We start from the raw sequence: 18,708 nt of genomic DNA, 5'->3' as shown, positions 1-18,708 counted from the left end.
GGCTATTTTGAATAAAATAAATTGATTTTGCCAAAAACCCATTTGTTCTATTTTTTAAGTCATGTTTACTTTGGAAAGCACCTTGTATTTGAGTTAGTTTGATTTTTATATGAATATTTTAGCGAAGTTATATATACTAATGAAACTAAGTGACTTTATGAGCAGTAAAATAAATTAATAAATTATTGATTGATTTGTTCGAATAATGTAGATTGAATTCTTACGCAACATGCCTTAATACAAAGTTTTGCGACACCTTAAAGTATTTCCCTGGGTTTGTTCAGAGTTGTTATAATTTCAACTTCAAGTCTGATAAAAATTATGGCTATAATAATTTCGTTTGAAATGGAGATTTCTTCCCGCTTTATAATTTAAACAAATATATGTATAAATAATTAATAATAGATTTCTTAATTTGTTTAATAAAAATCACATGCGCTTTATAAGTGAATGATAGTATTGTGTGAACGCTTTAAAATACCTTTCGTCATAAATAAAAACCAATTTAAATGAGTCAAGCATTTTAGAATAAAACATACGCTAATTGTTTTTGGACGTGAAGAGACTATATATATAACGCCAACGGTTGGAAAAATTCTGAAATATATAATATAAAAAATATGTGAATATGTAAAGAAATTTCCAAACTTGAAAAAATACAAAGCATAAGCGAACAACACGGGCAAATACACCAACAAATGAAGAACTGGGAAACACCAAAAACTGCAACAAATATTTCTACAATAACAAAAAAACAAAGATACACACCTTGAAAGCAAACGGGTTTAATTAGCAATTATTAGCAAAAACTATAAAAGTAAAATAAAATAAACAGCGTTTTGTTTAAATAAATGTTTTCGTTTATTTTTTTCAACTCAATTACATTTGTTAAAGATACCTGGATGTGTGCAGGCATTTATATGTTCACGTCGTAATAAATAGTAATAATAGTAAAATAGTAGATAAATCTTAATAATTTCGCTTAAATAAAAAATATAAAATCATAAATATTTCAAATATACATATATATGTATGCAAAACGTAAACAATTTGGCTTAGTAAAAATAGTTTTTGTTTGTTTTAGTTTTAAATTTACATTTAATGCATGCTTTTAGCATTTAGTTGTGTCTCGTGAATATACTTAACCTACAAATCAAGTTTTACACTGCATGCGCAGTACAGACATTAAAGCTACGTTTCTGAAAGCCGTTCATTAGTGTAAATAACACTACTCAACAAATCTGAAGGAAACATTTGCAACTGATGTGCTGAGAGGTCTGTGGGGTGTTTTAGGCGTGCTGATTACGAATTTGAGTTCAAAAATTTTCCTTCACGTATAGCTTTTTGGTCAATTAGGTAAATGGTGGTGGTTTGATCCATACACCACTTGACAACAACACAAGAAATTCTACGCGTTAGGAAGTTTTTACAATCACTTTCGATTTTTGCAACACAAAATAGCAAGAAACAGCCTCCACCACCACAGTCGCAGGATGACAGTAAACTAGTGTAATTACAATTCAACAACTATATATATTGCATATACTTAAAATACACACAAACTAAGCTTCTAATTTATATATTTATACTGAGCTGATCCTCATCACTATGAATTTCGCCACAAAAAAACAAACGCCCGCAAACTGATAAATGTATACTCATAGCTCTGTCACTTGTTGGGAAAATAATTATTGTTCGTTATGTCTGTTGATAATGTCTATCAATAACTGCATTTAAATGCTCAATCAGTCGGTAGCACATTAAACACGTGTAAGATGCTTTCGCGGTCAAAAGTCCCAAAGTAGAAAGCTAATCGATTGTCGTCTTATTTATTACATTTTTTAATAATATAAATTTTGGAATGTGAACCTAATATAAATTCTTTTTTTTATCAAAACTAACTACATACAAATCAAAAATCAGCGACAATACATAGATATATAAAAGAAACATACACAAATAACCATATGCATCTATTATTATCGAACAATTAACATTAATTTGTTTTACTAAGTGAGCAAGGAAGTTTCAAAGATAAACTCGCTAATTTAACTATATAATTTCGAATTGTAAATAAATTTTTCAAAATTAAACACAATATGTAATCGTTTATAAATATATATATATAGTATGTATATCTGTAAGCGCAACAAAATATATTTTAAGATTTGTTGTGTAAACGGTAATTGCGAGCTATAACTAACCGAGTACTTTATATACATTTTTGATTTTAAAAGCCTGGGTATATTAGCAATAATATTAAAAGTCCCAAAATTAAACAATCGCTACATATTATGTTTGCCTTTAGAAGTACATATGTACAGTTAAAAATAAATTTATGTAATAACAATTCTAGAAGTTATGTTTAAAATTCGTCCCTACAACATTGAAATAGTTTCGTTTAGTGCGGGAGCAGGTTGATTTGGATTTAATTTTTTGCAGATGAGGAACCGCGGGATATTTCAACAAAACAAAATGATTGGGGGAGATGGTAGAGGCACATATATTTGGACGCTCCATATCACACAATCATTCATTACGCAGCAAGTGCATCCAATTCATTTGTTTTCTTTTTCGGATGTTTTACCTGATTAGACCAATCGCCAGTGGGCACGGTGGCGCGATAAAATTTCGAGCTCGTCTTGTTGAAAATGGGCAGGAGCTCGTTAGCTTCATCTGATAGTGCCTGTAATATAAAAAAGTAAATTGAGTGGAATTATTCAGTTAAGATTTTCCGCCATCTATTATACAATAATTGAAATTTGAAATGTATTTCAATATTAAAATAAAATAGCCAGTTTAGATAAAGCTTAAGGTAACTCTCTACAAAACAAAAAAACAAGAAAAAACTTTAATATCTTCTCAAATAAAAAAGTGTTCATACAAGATGATTCTGACTCAGCGTTCTATATATTATATATATATGTATGTACATATATATATATATATATATATTTCCTTTTAAATTTTACAAACATCGCGACAAACATATATATAATATACCCTGTACAAATTATTTGTGTGAGCAGTTACTAGCTTATCCAGTTGACTTTAATGCAGGTGAGTATGTGGATACTTCAAATGTGATAAAACTCTCGCTTATTCTAGCGCTATTTGATTATAAGAGATAGGATATAAACAATTTTTAAGTTTTTTTTTGTGATATGCCATAACTTAATATTAGGTTCGCAGATCGTCTACAGTGCAATACCTCTTTAATTTGTATATTCCCACAGTTCTTTGTACCACATACATAAAAATTGTAATACTCGTACCTTCATATAAATAATCGCATCGGTGCCATATCCTTCGCATGACAACAACACAATATCACCATGGAAATAGCGTGCATATAACCGCGAAATGGGCAGGCCATAGCCATATCCAGCTAATGGCACTGTATGTAGATCGGATTTTGATGGCTGTGGCGCAGTGCTGTACATGTATTTGAACAACTGATCGGTTTGTGAACGTGGAATGCCGCCACCTTGGTCTGAGATCTGCAAAAGCATATAAAAACGTATGAATATTTTACAAATTGAACAAAACCTCGTTGTTATACCTTCACACATATATCCTCTTTTCCCTCCGCTATGAGCACCTTAATGGGTGGCAGCTTTTCACATTTATCCTGATCGTTATTTTCCACAACAGCACGCATGGAATTCTTAAACAGCTCGAAAAGCATGTGGTATAAATGCGAGGGCACATAAACAGTGCGTATGGGATTATTTGCTTTGTCGTGTGGATTATGCTCAGTGATTTCCAGTTCCGGACTGATCAGATAGTATTGATCGCAGAGAAAGCGTGCGTTTTCATAAGCATCTCTTACCACCGATGAGATCTGACAGGCCGGATCCAAGCAGCCAATATGACGACCCTGCTCGTTGGGGAACTGGCCAAATAGTATAGCTGTGAGCAGAAAAGAACAAGAATTTCAATAAATTCACAAAAAAAAAAAACAGAACAAAACGTTCACTTCGACTGCACCGAAGTATTATAACTTCTTAAATACAAAGGTTCCAAACAAGAACTACATTTTGATCGGACAGTTTGTAAGACAGCGATCTGAACAATTTCTTCGAAGATTATATTGCGGTCTTGGCGAATAATCCATGCCAAATTGTCAAATAAAAAAGTTAGAGCATGAGCATCAGCAGGCTGAAAAGGACGTGTGCAAAATTTCAGATTGATATCCTAATAACTGAGGGACTAGTTGACGTATATGCAGACGGACATGACTAAATCGACTCAGCTCGTTGCTGTTGTTGTGGCGGTAGAAAACATTCCTGAAGTAATTTGGAGGAATGCGAATCCGGGTCCGTTCCGGTTAGATAGTTATCATCGCGATCTAAGTTCTATTGCGCGCTCTGGTTCCGTTGACGTAAGCCTGATTGTCGCGGGAATAGGTCTACTTTGAATAACAAAACGCATACGCATATACAACAAAAACGCAAAAACAAAAAAAAACAATAATCAACAAAACAAGAATCGACTCAGCTCGATTTCAACGTTTCTTTCTGGGTGTTACAAACTTCGTAGCAAACTTAAACTACCCCGTTCAGGGTATAAAATTATAAAGTTTACTCACTGTGCTGATTGATTAGCATTCGTATGCTAATGCGTGACATGTATAAACGATCGAGGAAGTATTGTATCGACGATTCCATGCCGCAATCAACGGGACCGCCCTGATGCTCCTTCATTTCGATGACGCCTTGAGCCATTGTTTGCACCACATCACTGTGCCTATTGCGTATGTGCACCAAAGTGTTGCAAAACCTAATATGGAAGCGATAATGGAACTAATTAAAACCATATCTCAATTTTATTATAGGCCGAAGTAAATGGCTATTTACACAACATGTCTACATACATAGATACATAGATACAATACAATAAATATTCTAAGTGGTAAATGCGCTCATAGACTCACATATAACCATTTGCGCGTGCGACAGCTAAGTGCTAACAGTAAAATTTAGATGTCTATGAAGGATTTATTATGCCGGGCATAATTAACTTAGCATTGCGTAATTTTTGCCGGCATGTCGCATTGTATATTAAGTTAGTCATAAAACATGCGAAAATGCTAACCCGATGCAGCTTATTGCGCCTTCAAGCCAAGTCAAGCATAAAGTGATCACACACACGCACATACCATGTATGTAAATATGTATGTATAAATCAATGAGCTACTCTTAAGCTGCGTTAATTAAGCAAGAAAGAAAGCTGCGATCGGAGCAGTGATTCTTATTGCAGTACTTACTTTTCCAAGTTACTATGCGTCGGTTCTGCCTTTTCAAACTCCAGCACCTCCTCGAAGCTTTGCACGTACCATGAGCTCACCTGGCTCACTGATTGAGTGTTTAGCAAATGGTCGGGCAGCAACGCGATCTCTTTCATGATATTCGCCAGACGCACGGGCAGCTCTTTACGCAGGAATATAAAGGATTTCTTCTCGCATGCATTTTGACCTGTACGAAGGAGAATAAGTAGAGAGAAACTTAAACTGTAAGTGTTTATTTGTTAAATTAAAGATTTTCTAGGTTAGAAAGTAAACTAAATAAATCTATGAAAAATATCAATTGAGACAATAAAAAATAATGATTATCAACAAGTGTTATTGCTCTTCTCATGAACTTCTCAAAAATTTAAGGCATCTAAGGAAGCATGGCAATGAGCTCGAAAATTATCCAAAATTTGGGGCAGCAGCTGTAGTTTACGGCCAACAGCCAAAAAGGTATAAAATCCGATATAGCTTTTCTCACTGCTCGATAACGCTCTCTTAGTTTTATTTGCCGGCTTTGAAGTACCACTTTCCACTCTAGAAAATTGGCAATTTACTCGCCGTGATAAGTATTTAATGGTTCCCAATTGTTTTCTAATTTTGAGACATCATTTTAGTTTGTACAATATATGAAATGCTTCACAGTTTTTTCAATTATACAGTTAACACAAATTATAATATACACATTACATTAAATCCGCATTGGAAAACATTACGGCGGCGAAGAACTGATCAGGAGCATGCATCCGCTTCTTTGTAGAATATGGTCGGACGAAAGTATGTCCGACGTTTGGAATTTAAGTGTGCTCTGCCCAATCCACAAAAAGGCAGACTCTGCAATCTGCGCCAACTGCCGTGGGATAAGCCTCCTCCACATCGCATATAAAGTTATGTAAATAGAGCGTACTGTGTGAAAGATTAAAGCCCACAGTGAACAAACTGATTGGACCTTATCAGTGTGGCTTTAGTGCTGAAAAATTTACAATTCACCATTCAAATCTTGAAAAAGATCCGTGCAAAGAGGATCGACACACACAACTTCTTCGTCGATTTCAAAGCTGCTTTTGACAGCACAAAAAGGGGCTGCCTCTATACTATGATGTCTGAACTTGATTTCCTCGCACAACTAATAAGGCTGTGTAAGCTGACGTTGAGCAATACCAAAAGCTCCGTCAGGATCGGGAATGACATCTCCGAGCCGTTCGATACCAAACGAGGTTTTAGACAAAGCGACTCTCTATCGTGCGACTTCTTCAATATACTCCTGGAGAAAATAATTCGAGCTGCAGATCTGAATAGGCAATTACAATCTTCTATAAGAGTGTACAGCTGCTGGCGTATGCCGATGATATTGATATCATTGGACTTAACAACCGCACCGTTAGTTCTGCTTTCTTCAGACTGGATAAGGAAGCGAGGCAAATGGGTCTGGTAGTGAATGAGAGTAAGACGAAATACCACCTGCCATCAAGAAAACAATCGTCGCACTCGCGACTTGGCTCCCACGTCACTGTTGACAATGTGATAGTGTTTAACGTGGGATCCTACTGACGACAGCTTAACTCCACGGTGCTCAAAAGCACAACGGCTCAATACAATGCGTCGATCAGCGCCCTGAAAATTGGGTAACGATTTTCAGTACCAATCGGCAGTGTGGCATGGACACACTAACCACCTTGGTAGGGCTCGAGGCCCATCTAAAACCTCTGCCGTACTTTGGGTCCGGCACCCGGTTGCAATGCAACTCCACATTCGACTGACAAAGTCAGTTCTTCCCGCGATTTGGGTTTTAACCACAGCCACCACGAATCTCCACAAAGGGCCAAACCCAATGAGCAGACTGGAGCGAACTCCAGGGGCTACTGCTCCCCGTGGTACCAGGTTAAAGTCTTTGGTATTGACCTTGTAGCCGAAGCTACGACCAGTTGAGCTTCCATACAGCCCTGGACTGGTGGCCAGGATCTTAGTCTAGTAGTCTTTAGATAATATGCTTGAAGCATAAGACTCAACAGTCACTCAATGGTTCGGTAGGTTTAGGCTGGACAAGGAAGCACAGAAAATGGGTCTGGCAAACAGTCGTCGCACTCGCGACTTGGCTCTCACGTCACTGTTGACAGTCATAACTTCGAAGTTGACGATAATTTCGTCTATCTTGGAGCCAGCATTAACATCAACAACAACGTCAGCCCCGAAATTCAACGCAGAATAACTCTTGCAAACAGATGCAACTTCGGACTGAGTAGGCAATTGCCCTTCCTCGACGAATAAAAATCAAATTCAACAAGTTACTCATCATTCCCTTCCAGCTATATGGTGCAGAGGCATGGACGATGACACATCACATTTCGTGAAAATACAAAGTCATGAATTTGATCGTTCAATTTTAATGACAGCTTTACACTCTGTCCCGAAAGTATCGGGAATTCTTCATTTGAATCTCCCGCTCATAAGGAAGATAGGTAAAATTTTTTTTCCTATGTTGATAAAACTGTCCTTCTGCAATCTGTCAATCTGTGTGAGAGGGGGAAATGAAGATCTCGATACTTTCTGGACAGGGTGTATACTTTAGTGGTCCGATATCAGCGGCTGCTTCAGATAAGCAGCTATTTGAGGAGTAAAGCACGTACGTAAAATGTCGGACCGAGATCTCTAATACTGAGGGTCTAGTTCGCGTATATACAGACGGACAGACAGACAGACATGGCTAAATCGATTCAGATCGTGGCGTTGATCACTTATATATAACAAATTTATGTATCAGCAGAATGACTTATGGCGGTATAATAAAAAATTGTTTGTTGAGTTCTGAGAATAAAACTCTTTTATATTTCCCAGAAAATTGGAAACAATTCAGAAGTAAAACATGTGACATAACGAACTTTCTTTTTCATATGAGTTATGTACATATGCACATACATATGTATGAATTGTGTCTAGATATTTATGAGTGTTTTTATAACTCGATTTATTTGCATTTCTTCAAGTTTATGAAGTCAATAACCGGTCGAGGCAAACATAAAAAATGCAAAGTTCAGCAATATAAAATGTAAACAAGATTTCAAGCACATGAGTAATGAGCAAAGTTAAAAATTAAAACAATGCTTATAAATACATATATACACAGTACAGTGATGGACAGAAAAATAGCACACTTTAAGAATGTAATAAAACGACGTTTGTTAATAATATTAACAGAAAAAAATTTTTCTTTTTCATTAGCATTTTTTTGTTCTTTATAAAAAAAATATTGAGTTTCCAACTGAATCTTAGCAATCGGCATCCTACCATCGCTCCTTACATTTCAATGGAGTTTGCATTGTGGCTTTGCGCTGGCCAGCTCAGGACGTCAATACTTTCCGCAGTGACCAATTCATCAGATTTTTAAAAATCCAATTCACATTCATCGATTCGAACGCAAATGGTTTCATAGTATTTTTGAAAATGTTGAGATGTGGAAATCGATCCAATCTACCATCTATCCTCACCAATGGTCCAACGCCGTAACATGGAGGCAGTCTCTAAACCATCACGCTAATTAACGGTTTTTGTGATGTATTTGAAGTTATATTCTTAACACCTGGAGCGATGTACAAATGATTTTCATCGGTTCCAATACAATTCTCCTTTGTTTTATCGATCCAAAGTTCTCTTTAATTCAGTTCTTTAGCAAAGTTTAGTCGTGCTCTTATGTGTCTTTTAAACAGCAATGATTTTTTTCACTAATTCGTCCCAACAACTGAGTATCATTGAGACACCTTCGTACAAGTCTTCTGGATAGGCTAAACCCAAGTCATTAATAAACTAAATTCATAATCTTTCGGGAAGACTTAAAAGGATCAGCCTTGCTTTATCTTTTGATGGCTCTATCAGCACGTTTCCTTGTTTTACCTGCACAAGCTTGGAGCATTTTTTTTTGTAACAAATTAGGATCGCTTTTAATCAAATTTATTGCGTTATATACCATTTTTGGAGCTCATAACTTCACGCATCCTTCCGAACTGGCGGGAATGGAAATTAAACGCCTGTGCAAATTTGTATTGGCTTCTAAGCGTTTTGCTAATTTATAAGTTCGGACACAGAAGCTCATTTTTTCCATGGCTTCACAAGGCACTACATATAGCAGTCCACGTGCGATCTCTCTAGATCAGCCATCTAACCTAAACTAACCTAACCTAAGTACATATGTACCATTTTCCTCGAACAATTCATAATTTTGGCAATTTGAATAGAATTTTTGTCTTTTTTGGTAGATCAAAAGCCATTATCTTATTTTCCAGAGTACAATGCGAAGTTCCAACGATTTTTTTTAATATTTTAATTTTATTTAACAGCTACAGTTAAAATATTGCTTTTTTCTACGTTTGCTAATTAAAAATTAATATTTGCACAAATAACGAAATGTGTCCTAATTCCTTGTCCAATCAAATTTCATTAGATTGCGATTGTAAGGAGTAACAACAAAAACGTTAGCGTGATAAAGGCATCAGCTGCCCGTTATAAGTTGTAGACATACATACTTACATATGTATACAAACGTAAGAAATTTTGCGATGCACTTATTTGATAAAACTAAAAACAAATTCAAATAATTTATTTGAAAAGTGTGCTATTTCTCTAACCATGACTGTATATATATATATATATGTATGTAAGTATGTATGTAAATAAAGGCAAAAAAGAGGCAAATCTACCGACAAAAGCTTTTGCAAGCTGAGAAACAAAAGTCAAATTGCCGATACTTAGCAATTTAACCGAGCAAAGATATTTATTTAGCTATAAAATTTAATTAGGCACAATATGCCGCATGCATCATATGTACATATGTACATACCTATGTACATATGTACCTATGTATGTATGTATGTACATTTATAAACTCATATGAAGGCGATTAAATATTGTAGTGCTTTGTTTATTTATGATAGTGAGTTTTACGATTGCCTCAAAGCACTTCAAATAAAGTAAGTCAAGTGGACGAGTGGGCTCATGCCATCAATATGTTTGTTAGGTCCACATGGAAACAGACGACTGCGTCGGAAACAGACGATTATTGTGAATTGTAGGCAACATTTCTAGGCGATGCAATGAGTATTGCGGCTAATTTCGACTTTTACTGTTACGTTTACAATCTACGAATTCAATTAAGTTCGATATACATACGTACATATGTATTTTGTTTGTTTATACATATATGTACATATGTATGTGAAGAAAGGTAATGAAATCATTTCGCACAGTGGGCCACAAGCTTACTTCTAAGCATTAAGCGAACGAGCGCTGTTTGCACATTGCAAACAGCGATAAATCGATTATTCCAGAGAGCGAATGTACACGGGCGAGCCACACTAACTACTTTTGCGGCTGTCTGTTGAAATGATCGAGTTTGTTTTCGGCGATCGCACGTATGTACATATGTATGTATGTGTGCGAGAGCAGACAGGCGAGTTTGCTTTGCAGACAACATGCTTAAGAGCTCTCGACAGCGATAAAGCGAATTGACGTAGTCATATTGGCGGCGACGACGACGACGGCGACGACGTCGACTGATTATGACTTTTTGGAGGCCAAGTCGGTCAAAAAGGAAATCATAAAAACAGAAACAATAAAATATAGTATAAAATAGATGAATAAAAACAATAACAAGTATGATCTCACCGACACTGAAGAAAAAAAAACAAAACAAAAAACAAGAAAGACAAACAAAAACTAGAGAAGTCGGGCGCGTGTATGCATTTTGCCTAGATAAAACAACAATTGATGGACTTTGCTTATTTACTATATAAGTGGCCACATGAGTATTCTAGAAATGTTTTTTGTGTTATTTTTAACAAAACAGCAATGTGCCGGTGAACAAGCCCCCGCCAACTATGCCAATAGCAAACGTGGAAGTCTACTTGCCCGGTGCGAAATAATACACATACATACTTACATATACAAACGCATTTTAATTATCAGTGTTTTTAGAATTTCAATAAATCTGCACTATAAATTCTTGGTAGGCAAACTCTATTGTTATGTTCTAAAAACAGTTTACTTATAATATGGATGGGTACACTTACATAAGTATGTACATATGTACATACATATGTATATAAAGCACTTCTAACCTGTCTGAACCTGGGAGTATAGCAGTTTACTCTTAACTCTAGTAAGATTAGCTGGGAAGTTATATAATTTGCTATTATCTTCCAATAAAATGAATTTCGAAAAATTAAAAGTTATTTAGTATAGGCGAGTTATTGTAAATATGTTTGTATGTTTTGTTTATGTAAATTAAAAACTAGGCGTGATCATTATTTGCATTATTCATATCGAAAATAACTGAGTAGCTTCCTTTACTTATTTATATTCCGACTTATTGCTCCGTGAGCCGCTTTTGATGAAGGTGTGTACATTTTTTTCATTCCTAGGTGCTAATGGCAAAAATAAAAACCTTATTGCATACATACATACTTTATACGAATGCATATACATACACACTTATGTACATATCGATGCAAATAAAGCGAAAATAAACCTTTTTCATGTTAGGTGCATGTTATGTAAAATTAAAATTAAAATTATTTAGCGTTATTAAACCAGAAACAATCGTAAGTAGGTACGGTATGCATTAATACACGCGGAACGGCTGACCTACACACGTCCTTTCTCAAAGCATCACCAAATTATTTTTTTAATTTTCACATTGTGGGAAAGACATGAGTGGAATGAAAAAATTTTCGCGACACTCCAAAATAAAAATACATATACATACATAGATAGATGTATGTACATGAGTATGTACAAATATTCCGTAAAATTTGTTTCTAAATATATGTATGTACATACAGTAGAAATTCGATAATCCGACTACTCTATAATCCGGAAATCCAGTAATCCGAAGGGTTATATTCTTACTACTGGCTATTCTGTAGTCCGAATTAATTGCAACTCTATAATCCGAATTGTATGATGTGCTCATATAATTAATGGAATGAAATGATTAACGGGAATTTAACGCTTTTTAACAGCATAGCTTTCATAAATGAAAGAGGGAATGCATATTTTGTCATTGTGTATCAGTTTTGCAAGTGATCAGTCGCAAAATGAATAATAAAAAACGTGCTCATAAAACTTTGTGTTTATTAGATAAAATAAAAATAATCGATGAAATAAAAAAAGGCAAATCTAATAAAGAATTAGCCAACAAATACGGAGTAGGACGTTCGACTATTTCTGATATAAAAAGAAAAGGTTATAAGCTTAAGAGGTTTGTATGCATAACTGTTACAATTAGTTTGCAAGTTTTAATTTTTTATACATTTGTTTTAAATAGTATCGGAAAATGCAAGCGCTAAAAATCTAAAACTGCGTCAAACTTTAAGAGAAGGTGAGTTTCCAGAGTTTGAAGAACGCCTACATATACTCTTGGTTTTTAAGGCAGCGGGAACTTCAAAAGATACTTTCACGTGAAATTTTATGCAAAAAAAGGCCAAACAAATGTTTAAAGATAGGTATGGCAGTGGCAAAATATTTAATGCGTCATATGGATGGTATCAAAAATTTAAGAAGAGATATAATATCCGTTGTTTAAGATTTGTGGCGAAAAACTATTCGCACAAGATGATTTAGTACCTGCATTTATACGGCAGTTGAAAGAACTTCAATCATCAGAAGACTTATGCGACACACAAATTTATAACGCAGATGAGTCGGCCCTTTTTTGGAAATTACTTCCTAGTCAAACTTTGGTACATGCTAAGGAAAGATCTGCGCCAGGAAGAAAAATTTCTAAAAAACGGGTGACTTTTCTTTGCTGTGCAAATAAGACTGGAGATCACTAATTGCGGATTATGGGTGTAGGAAAATCAAAAAAGCCGCGTTCTTTCAAAAATCTTCCTCCAGTAGAGTACTACGCATCTAAGAATGGTTGGATGACTTCATATATTTTTTCGCAATGGTTTCAGAATTCTTTTGTTCCATAAGTTAAACAATACCAAACTGAAAACAATCTGGAACAAAGAGCGTTACTAATAATAGATAACGCTCCATGTCATCCTACTGAACTTGCTTATGAAAATTACAAATGTTTATTTTTACCCCTAATTGCACCAGTAATTGCATCAGAACGCCATTAGAATAACCAAACTGTACTTTAAGAGATCGCTTTTATGTCATATAATGGGAGGAGGTGGAGATTACGATAAGTCTTTGAAGTCTTTTACGTTAAAGGATGCATGTATTTTCCTCAAACATGCATGGAACAAAGTTCGAGAGGAAGTTTTAAAAAAGTGCTGGTCAAAAATTTCTCATAAAAATACCATCTCTGAAGATGATATTCCTTTGGCTACTCTTCGACAAAATATAATGTCTTCTATAATAAAATGTGAAACTGAAACAACGAATTTTATGAGAGATCTTGTTGAAATTTGTATGAATATAAATGTAAGTAATGATAATTTGAATGAATGGATCGAAGAAACTACGAAAAGGATATTGCAGACGATATTCTAACGTTTTCAGATCCTGATGAACCGGAAGTAAATGTTGAAAAAGACGAGCAAATCTCAAATGCTGAAGCAGTTGGAAATTTAAAAAAGATTATTCTATGGGCACAGCAGATATTGAGCAAGAGAAAATATTATTTTTAACGGATTTGCGAGATGAAGCGCTGGAGCTTTGCACAAAAAATGTTAAGCAAACAAATATAAAAGATTTCTTTCAATCGTAAAAAAAAAACTTAATTTTTTGTAACTTCTCAAAGTAAATACATATATGCATATAATTAAGAGTTAAATGTTTGTTTTATTATTAATAAATGAATTCATGTTTGGTTTTTTATTTAAATTTAGCATTTTTCTTATACACCTTCACATATAAAAAATAATCTAATAATCCGAATAATTCAGTAATTCGAATCGGGTCTGCAATCAATTATTCGGATTATCGAATTTCTACTGTATATGGATATACAAATTTGACGCAATATTTGTCTCATCTAAATAGTTTTCACGCATGTCTGAAGAGCTCCCACGCAAAAGGACAATAAGTACATACGTATGTATGTCAGCAGGTTAGGAACAGGTGGACCAACTCTGTTAAGCCGAACAGGAACAGGTAGAAATCATTTAGTTCGAGGTTCATACTACTTATAAGGTACATAGATGCATAAAAACGTCCCAACTAAGCTCCCGGAGTTTTGGACGAGCCACCATCGACATTCATATGTATATAGCCTGGCTTGTCCTAATGCGACACAATTTCCTTCTTTGCTCAAAGCTGGGCGCTTCTAAGCGAGTTCTTCTTTCGGTCTGTCCAATTGTTAACCTCATAACCGAATTAAGACTTTGTCAGTGGGGGAACAAATCCAGGGTGGATGATAACCTGCCAATCCACGCCCACGACCGTTTTCAGTTTATGTTGCCGTAAGTGAGCCATGATGTTACTTTCAATGATTGGCCTCACAGAGCGTAGAAAATCCTTAGTATCAAAATTATGCGAACGGAATCTACGAAACCAAAACTGCGCAAGATTGGCTGTTACAGTGTCAGGACTATAAACACTGTTCATACGTCATATTTTCTCTTAGCTGGTGCCTTAGAAGCTGAAGCTTTTCGGTTGCCATTTAGTAAATATAAAAGTTAAGCGTATATTTTTAATAAAAGAGAAAATTTCTGCTTCAACTTAATCTACCTCAATATATGTACATATGTATGTATGTACATATGTATGTATTGCCACAGACATCTACTGAGCTGTTGAGTCAGCATTTCAGAGACTCTTAAACCCTGCCTGAGTCTACTGAAATTAGAGACGAAAGGTTTCGTAGCAAGTAATAGCTGTAAAACCGCTTTGAAAGTAAAAGTTACACACCGCAAAAATCTTCATTTGGACATATGTACGTACATACATACACATTTATATGAATATGTTGTTTATAAAACAATTGCCGGTGCATATAATTCCTTGCGCTCATTTAGTGCAAATATATAGCAAAACTTTAACAAATATACACACCTACATATGTATGTACATATGTGCTTACTTATTACGAGTATGTAATGGTTTTTGTTATTTCAATGGAGCTTAAAAAACGGAGGAAGCTTTTATTTTGTTTGACGATATTTGATAAGCCCCAAACCACAAAAAACAAGACAATAACAATAGCAAACAAAAAGTAGTAAACAGATAACAACCAAGCCAGAAGGTGACATACATACTTAGATACACACACACACACACATGCGCACAGATGTGCGTTTGCTCCACTTGGGAATGGGTATGGGAATGTTGTGATGCCGGTGTGGCTATGCGCGTGTCAGTCGTGTTTGGTTTATAAAAGCAGCGGCATGTGGGTTGGGGGGAGGAAGGTCAGCATTGTTGAAATTTTACAGCATTTCATTGTCGGGTAGCCGACTTAGAAATTGTAGCATTAAATGTGTTTAAGTGAATTTGAGTGAATTTAAGTGAGACAAATACAATGAGATATTTGAACAGTTTAATTCTGACATGCCTCCTCTGAATGTCGCGCATAATAACATAAATTTCAATTAAATTTACTTTATTTTAGCGCAGTGTATGCCATTTGCATTGTACGAGCGCATCACGTAGACAACTTGGACGCCACTATGAAGGCAAAAACAACAAAAAATGCTACAGCAACAATGAAGGCAAAAACAACAAAAAATGCTACAGCAACAAAATGCTTTAGCGAATGCGAGAAGGGAATTTCAATATTTTTGAATGCGAAAGCTGAGTGAAATAAAATTGTACTATTTATTGTGGTGTGTGTAATAAACAAATCAAAACATGACAATTTAATGCATAATAATAACTAATGTTTATGTTGTTGTGCGACTACTAATAGTAAATAATTGGTAAAATTTTCTTTCCAAATACTTATATAAACTCCCTTTTTCTCACCTTTAGTATTTTAAAAAAAAATTTTAATTTTTTGAAAAACCACGCCCACGCCAACGTCTCGTTTTTGATCTTTTCTGGTTCTTTACCTATTGTAAATAACTCAAGCACTCAAAGAGGTATTGAAGCAAAATTGAACACTAACAGTATTCCTGGCATGTGGCAACTCGACTTCAATATACAACTTTGCGTAGAGAAATATGCACAGAAAGTAAGTATGATAAAGTGCGAGGTTGATCCATTTGAGTCCTCCCGCGCCATTATGGCCACAACTAATCAAGAATTTGGCTTAAAACTATCCAGCGTGCTTGCTAGACGACACCTCTATGACGCTCAACTCCATGGACGCATCAGCCAAAGAATTTCTAAAAATAAATTCTATCAAAAAATATATAAACGCGCGGATTAATTTTGCTAAGGCTCATGTGGGGAGAGGAAAATTTTAGGAAAATAGTATGTATTATGGAGAAATGAAACAAAAGCAAATCGCATTGGGTCCAATGGTAGGTACTTTCTTTGTATATCACCACAAAGGCCAACCCTCAAACCCAAGATACACGAAGAAAACGACAAAGTTGGTCAGAATTGATGGTAGAATGGATCAGTATTTCTACTTAAATATTCTAAAACACCCGACGAAGTCATTCTCATTTGGCGCAATGCTTGTAAATTGGATATTTATACATGATAATGATCCGAAACTATTGATGTATTGAAATGATCAACGCAAAGTCCCAACCTTATCCCGATAGAAAACTTTTGCAAGTTAAAATCGGGGGAGAATTAAAAGTTATGATCTTTGGTCTAGAATTAAGGAAACGTGGCATTCCACTCCAGAATGCCAGAAACTGGTGGATAGCTTGCCCACAGTTAATCACACAACATCTAAAACAAATTTCTAAAAATAAATATAAAACATTTTGAAATACAAATAGTCTAAAAACCATGGTTTAAAATAAAACTGTACTTCACATTTCCTTCTATGACTTTGGGATTAAAACATGAAAATTTAATATTGATTTCAAAATCAATATTATATATTTAAAATTTAATTATTAATCCCAAACAACTTGGAAAAATAAATTTACTGAGTCAAACGTAAAGTTTGAACAAATATTGGTTTTTGAAAAAGCAGATTAAATTATACTCCTTATAAATGTGTTTATTATATTTATACATGTGACTTCCTTTTGTATTTGTGCTGAAGAATGAAATAATCCTATGTGAATAATACAATATATACATACATATGTACTTCTGTAAACAAATAACCACTCTTCCTCATATATTTGCAAATAAGCAATATACAATTATAATTCAGAGGACAACTGCACTTATTACATCGATAAATCCAACGTTTTGCGCGAAAGCTTTTGACAAAATAACAGCAACACGATAAACAAAGCAATCTATTAAATAATTAAACTTTCAATTGTACATGCTTACGAGTACGCGATACGCTGCAGAGTAGAATAGTAGTAGAATAGAAATTTTTGTCTAGTACTAAGTCATCAGCTATAGAAATAAAAGTTCACAGTTACAGCTGAAGTCGGACCAAAAAAGAAACTAGTACGAAAGAGACCACACTTGTACCGATTGTTAGGAGGCAGTGGGATTTTAAATTTTTTTGCGAAAATTTTGTCTTTAATTAATGCATATTTTAAGAATGTTGTGAATGTTTCAAGTCGACCATATATTAGATTTCAAAACTTTAGAGCAGTTTCCTACCAAAACTCACTCTTTCAAAGTCGGTGCCCCTCATAACTTCAAAGCCGATCGTTTTGAAATTGTGAACACTATTTCTAAACGTATTTACGAGGCAACATTTTAGTTTCACAATAAATCATTTTACTCGCAAAAAAAATCATCACTTTTTTCTTCATTATCGATTATTGGTTAAATAGTTTGAATTGTTTGTGAACCATATTAAATAATGGCTTAAGGGAGCAGTAATTTTCTATAATTGCATTATGTTGACATCATTTAAGATAGTCGGCAGAATAGCTGTGTTTGTAGTTCATGCTAGCTTTAAGTTCACTTCACTGTAGGGTTCATTCGAATGCTTCCAGTGTATGAGCAAAATTGCTGATCGCACTTACGATATGATTTTATATGTACATATGTATAGATACATTTTATTGTAATTTCACTTAGGGAAATTTTGTGAAAATAATGACTCTGATTATTGAAAATATATTAAGCTTCGTGACCACAAGTGATTTGCCAAAATAATTGTTTCGTGACTCAAATACCGATGCATCGATATTTTTATAATAAATACTTTTATAAAAGGCACAGAGATTGTACGTTATTCAAATATTAGCTTTTTTGTCTTTTGAATTTCGCGGCTATGTATAAGGCGCTACAGAGCCCGTATTTGGCAATACTATCTTGACATAACCTTCTGGACCGAATGAACGCCTGCGATATGCTGCTGGAACGGAATGAACTCGACCCATTTTTGAAACAGATGGTGACTGGCGACGAAAAATGGATCACATATGACAATATCGAGCGAA

At 34.8% G+C, this 18,708-nt stretch overlaps 1 protein-coding gene across 2 annotated transcripts in view; it reads right to left on the bottom strand.

Annotated features, from left to right (window-relative positions):
- LOC126755602 (pyruvate dehydrogenase (acetyl-transferring) kinase, mitochondrial) overlaps nt 1-18,708 on the bottom strand; it is a 45,337-nt gene that overhangs the window by 9,769 nt on the left and 16,860 nt on the right. Inside the window, exons 2-7 of one of the 2 annotated variants that reach the window (XM_050468298.1) lie at nt 5,270-5,477; nt 4,592-4,782; nt 3,563-3,912; nt 3,276-3,500; nt 2,588-2,686; nt 540-597 (exon numbers count right to left, since the gene is read on the bottom strand). In XM_050468298.1, the coding sequence (XP_050324255.1) occupies nt 541-597; nt 2,588-2,686; nt 3,276-3,500; nt 3,563-3,912; nt 4,592-4,782; nt 5,270-5,477 (1,130 nt within the window). In that variant the 3' untranslated portion in view covers nt 540. The remainder of the gene's footprint in view (nt 1-539; nt 598-2,587; nt 2,687-3,275; nt 3,501-3,562; nt 3,913-4,591; nt 4,783-5,269; nt 5,478-18,708) is intronic. The other variant, XM_050468297.1, reaches the window with a different exon arrangement.

The sequence above is a fragment of the Bactrocera neohumeralis genome, chromosome 4 (genome assembly GCF_024586455.1).
Source record: "Bactrocera neohumeralis isolate Rockhampton chromosome 4, APGP_CSIRO_Bneo_wtdbg2-racon-allhic-juicebox.fasta_v2, whole genome shotgun sequence".
In the NCBI taxonomy this organism is placed as follows: Eukaryota; Metazoa; Arthropoda; class Insecta; order Diptera; family Tephritidae; genus Bactrocera; species Bactrocera neohumeralis.
Note: the sequence above shows the minus strand (reverse complement) of the source record. Positions and strands in the feature narration are given on the sequence as shown.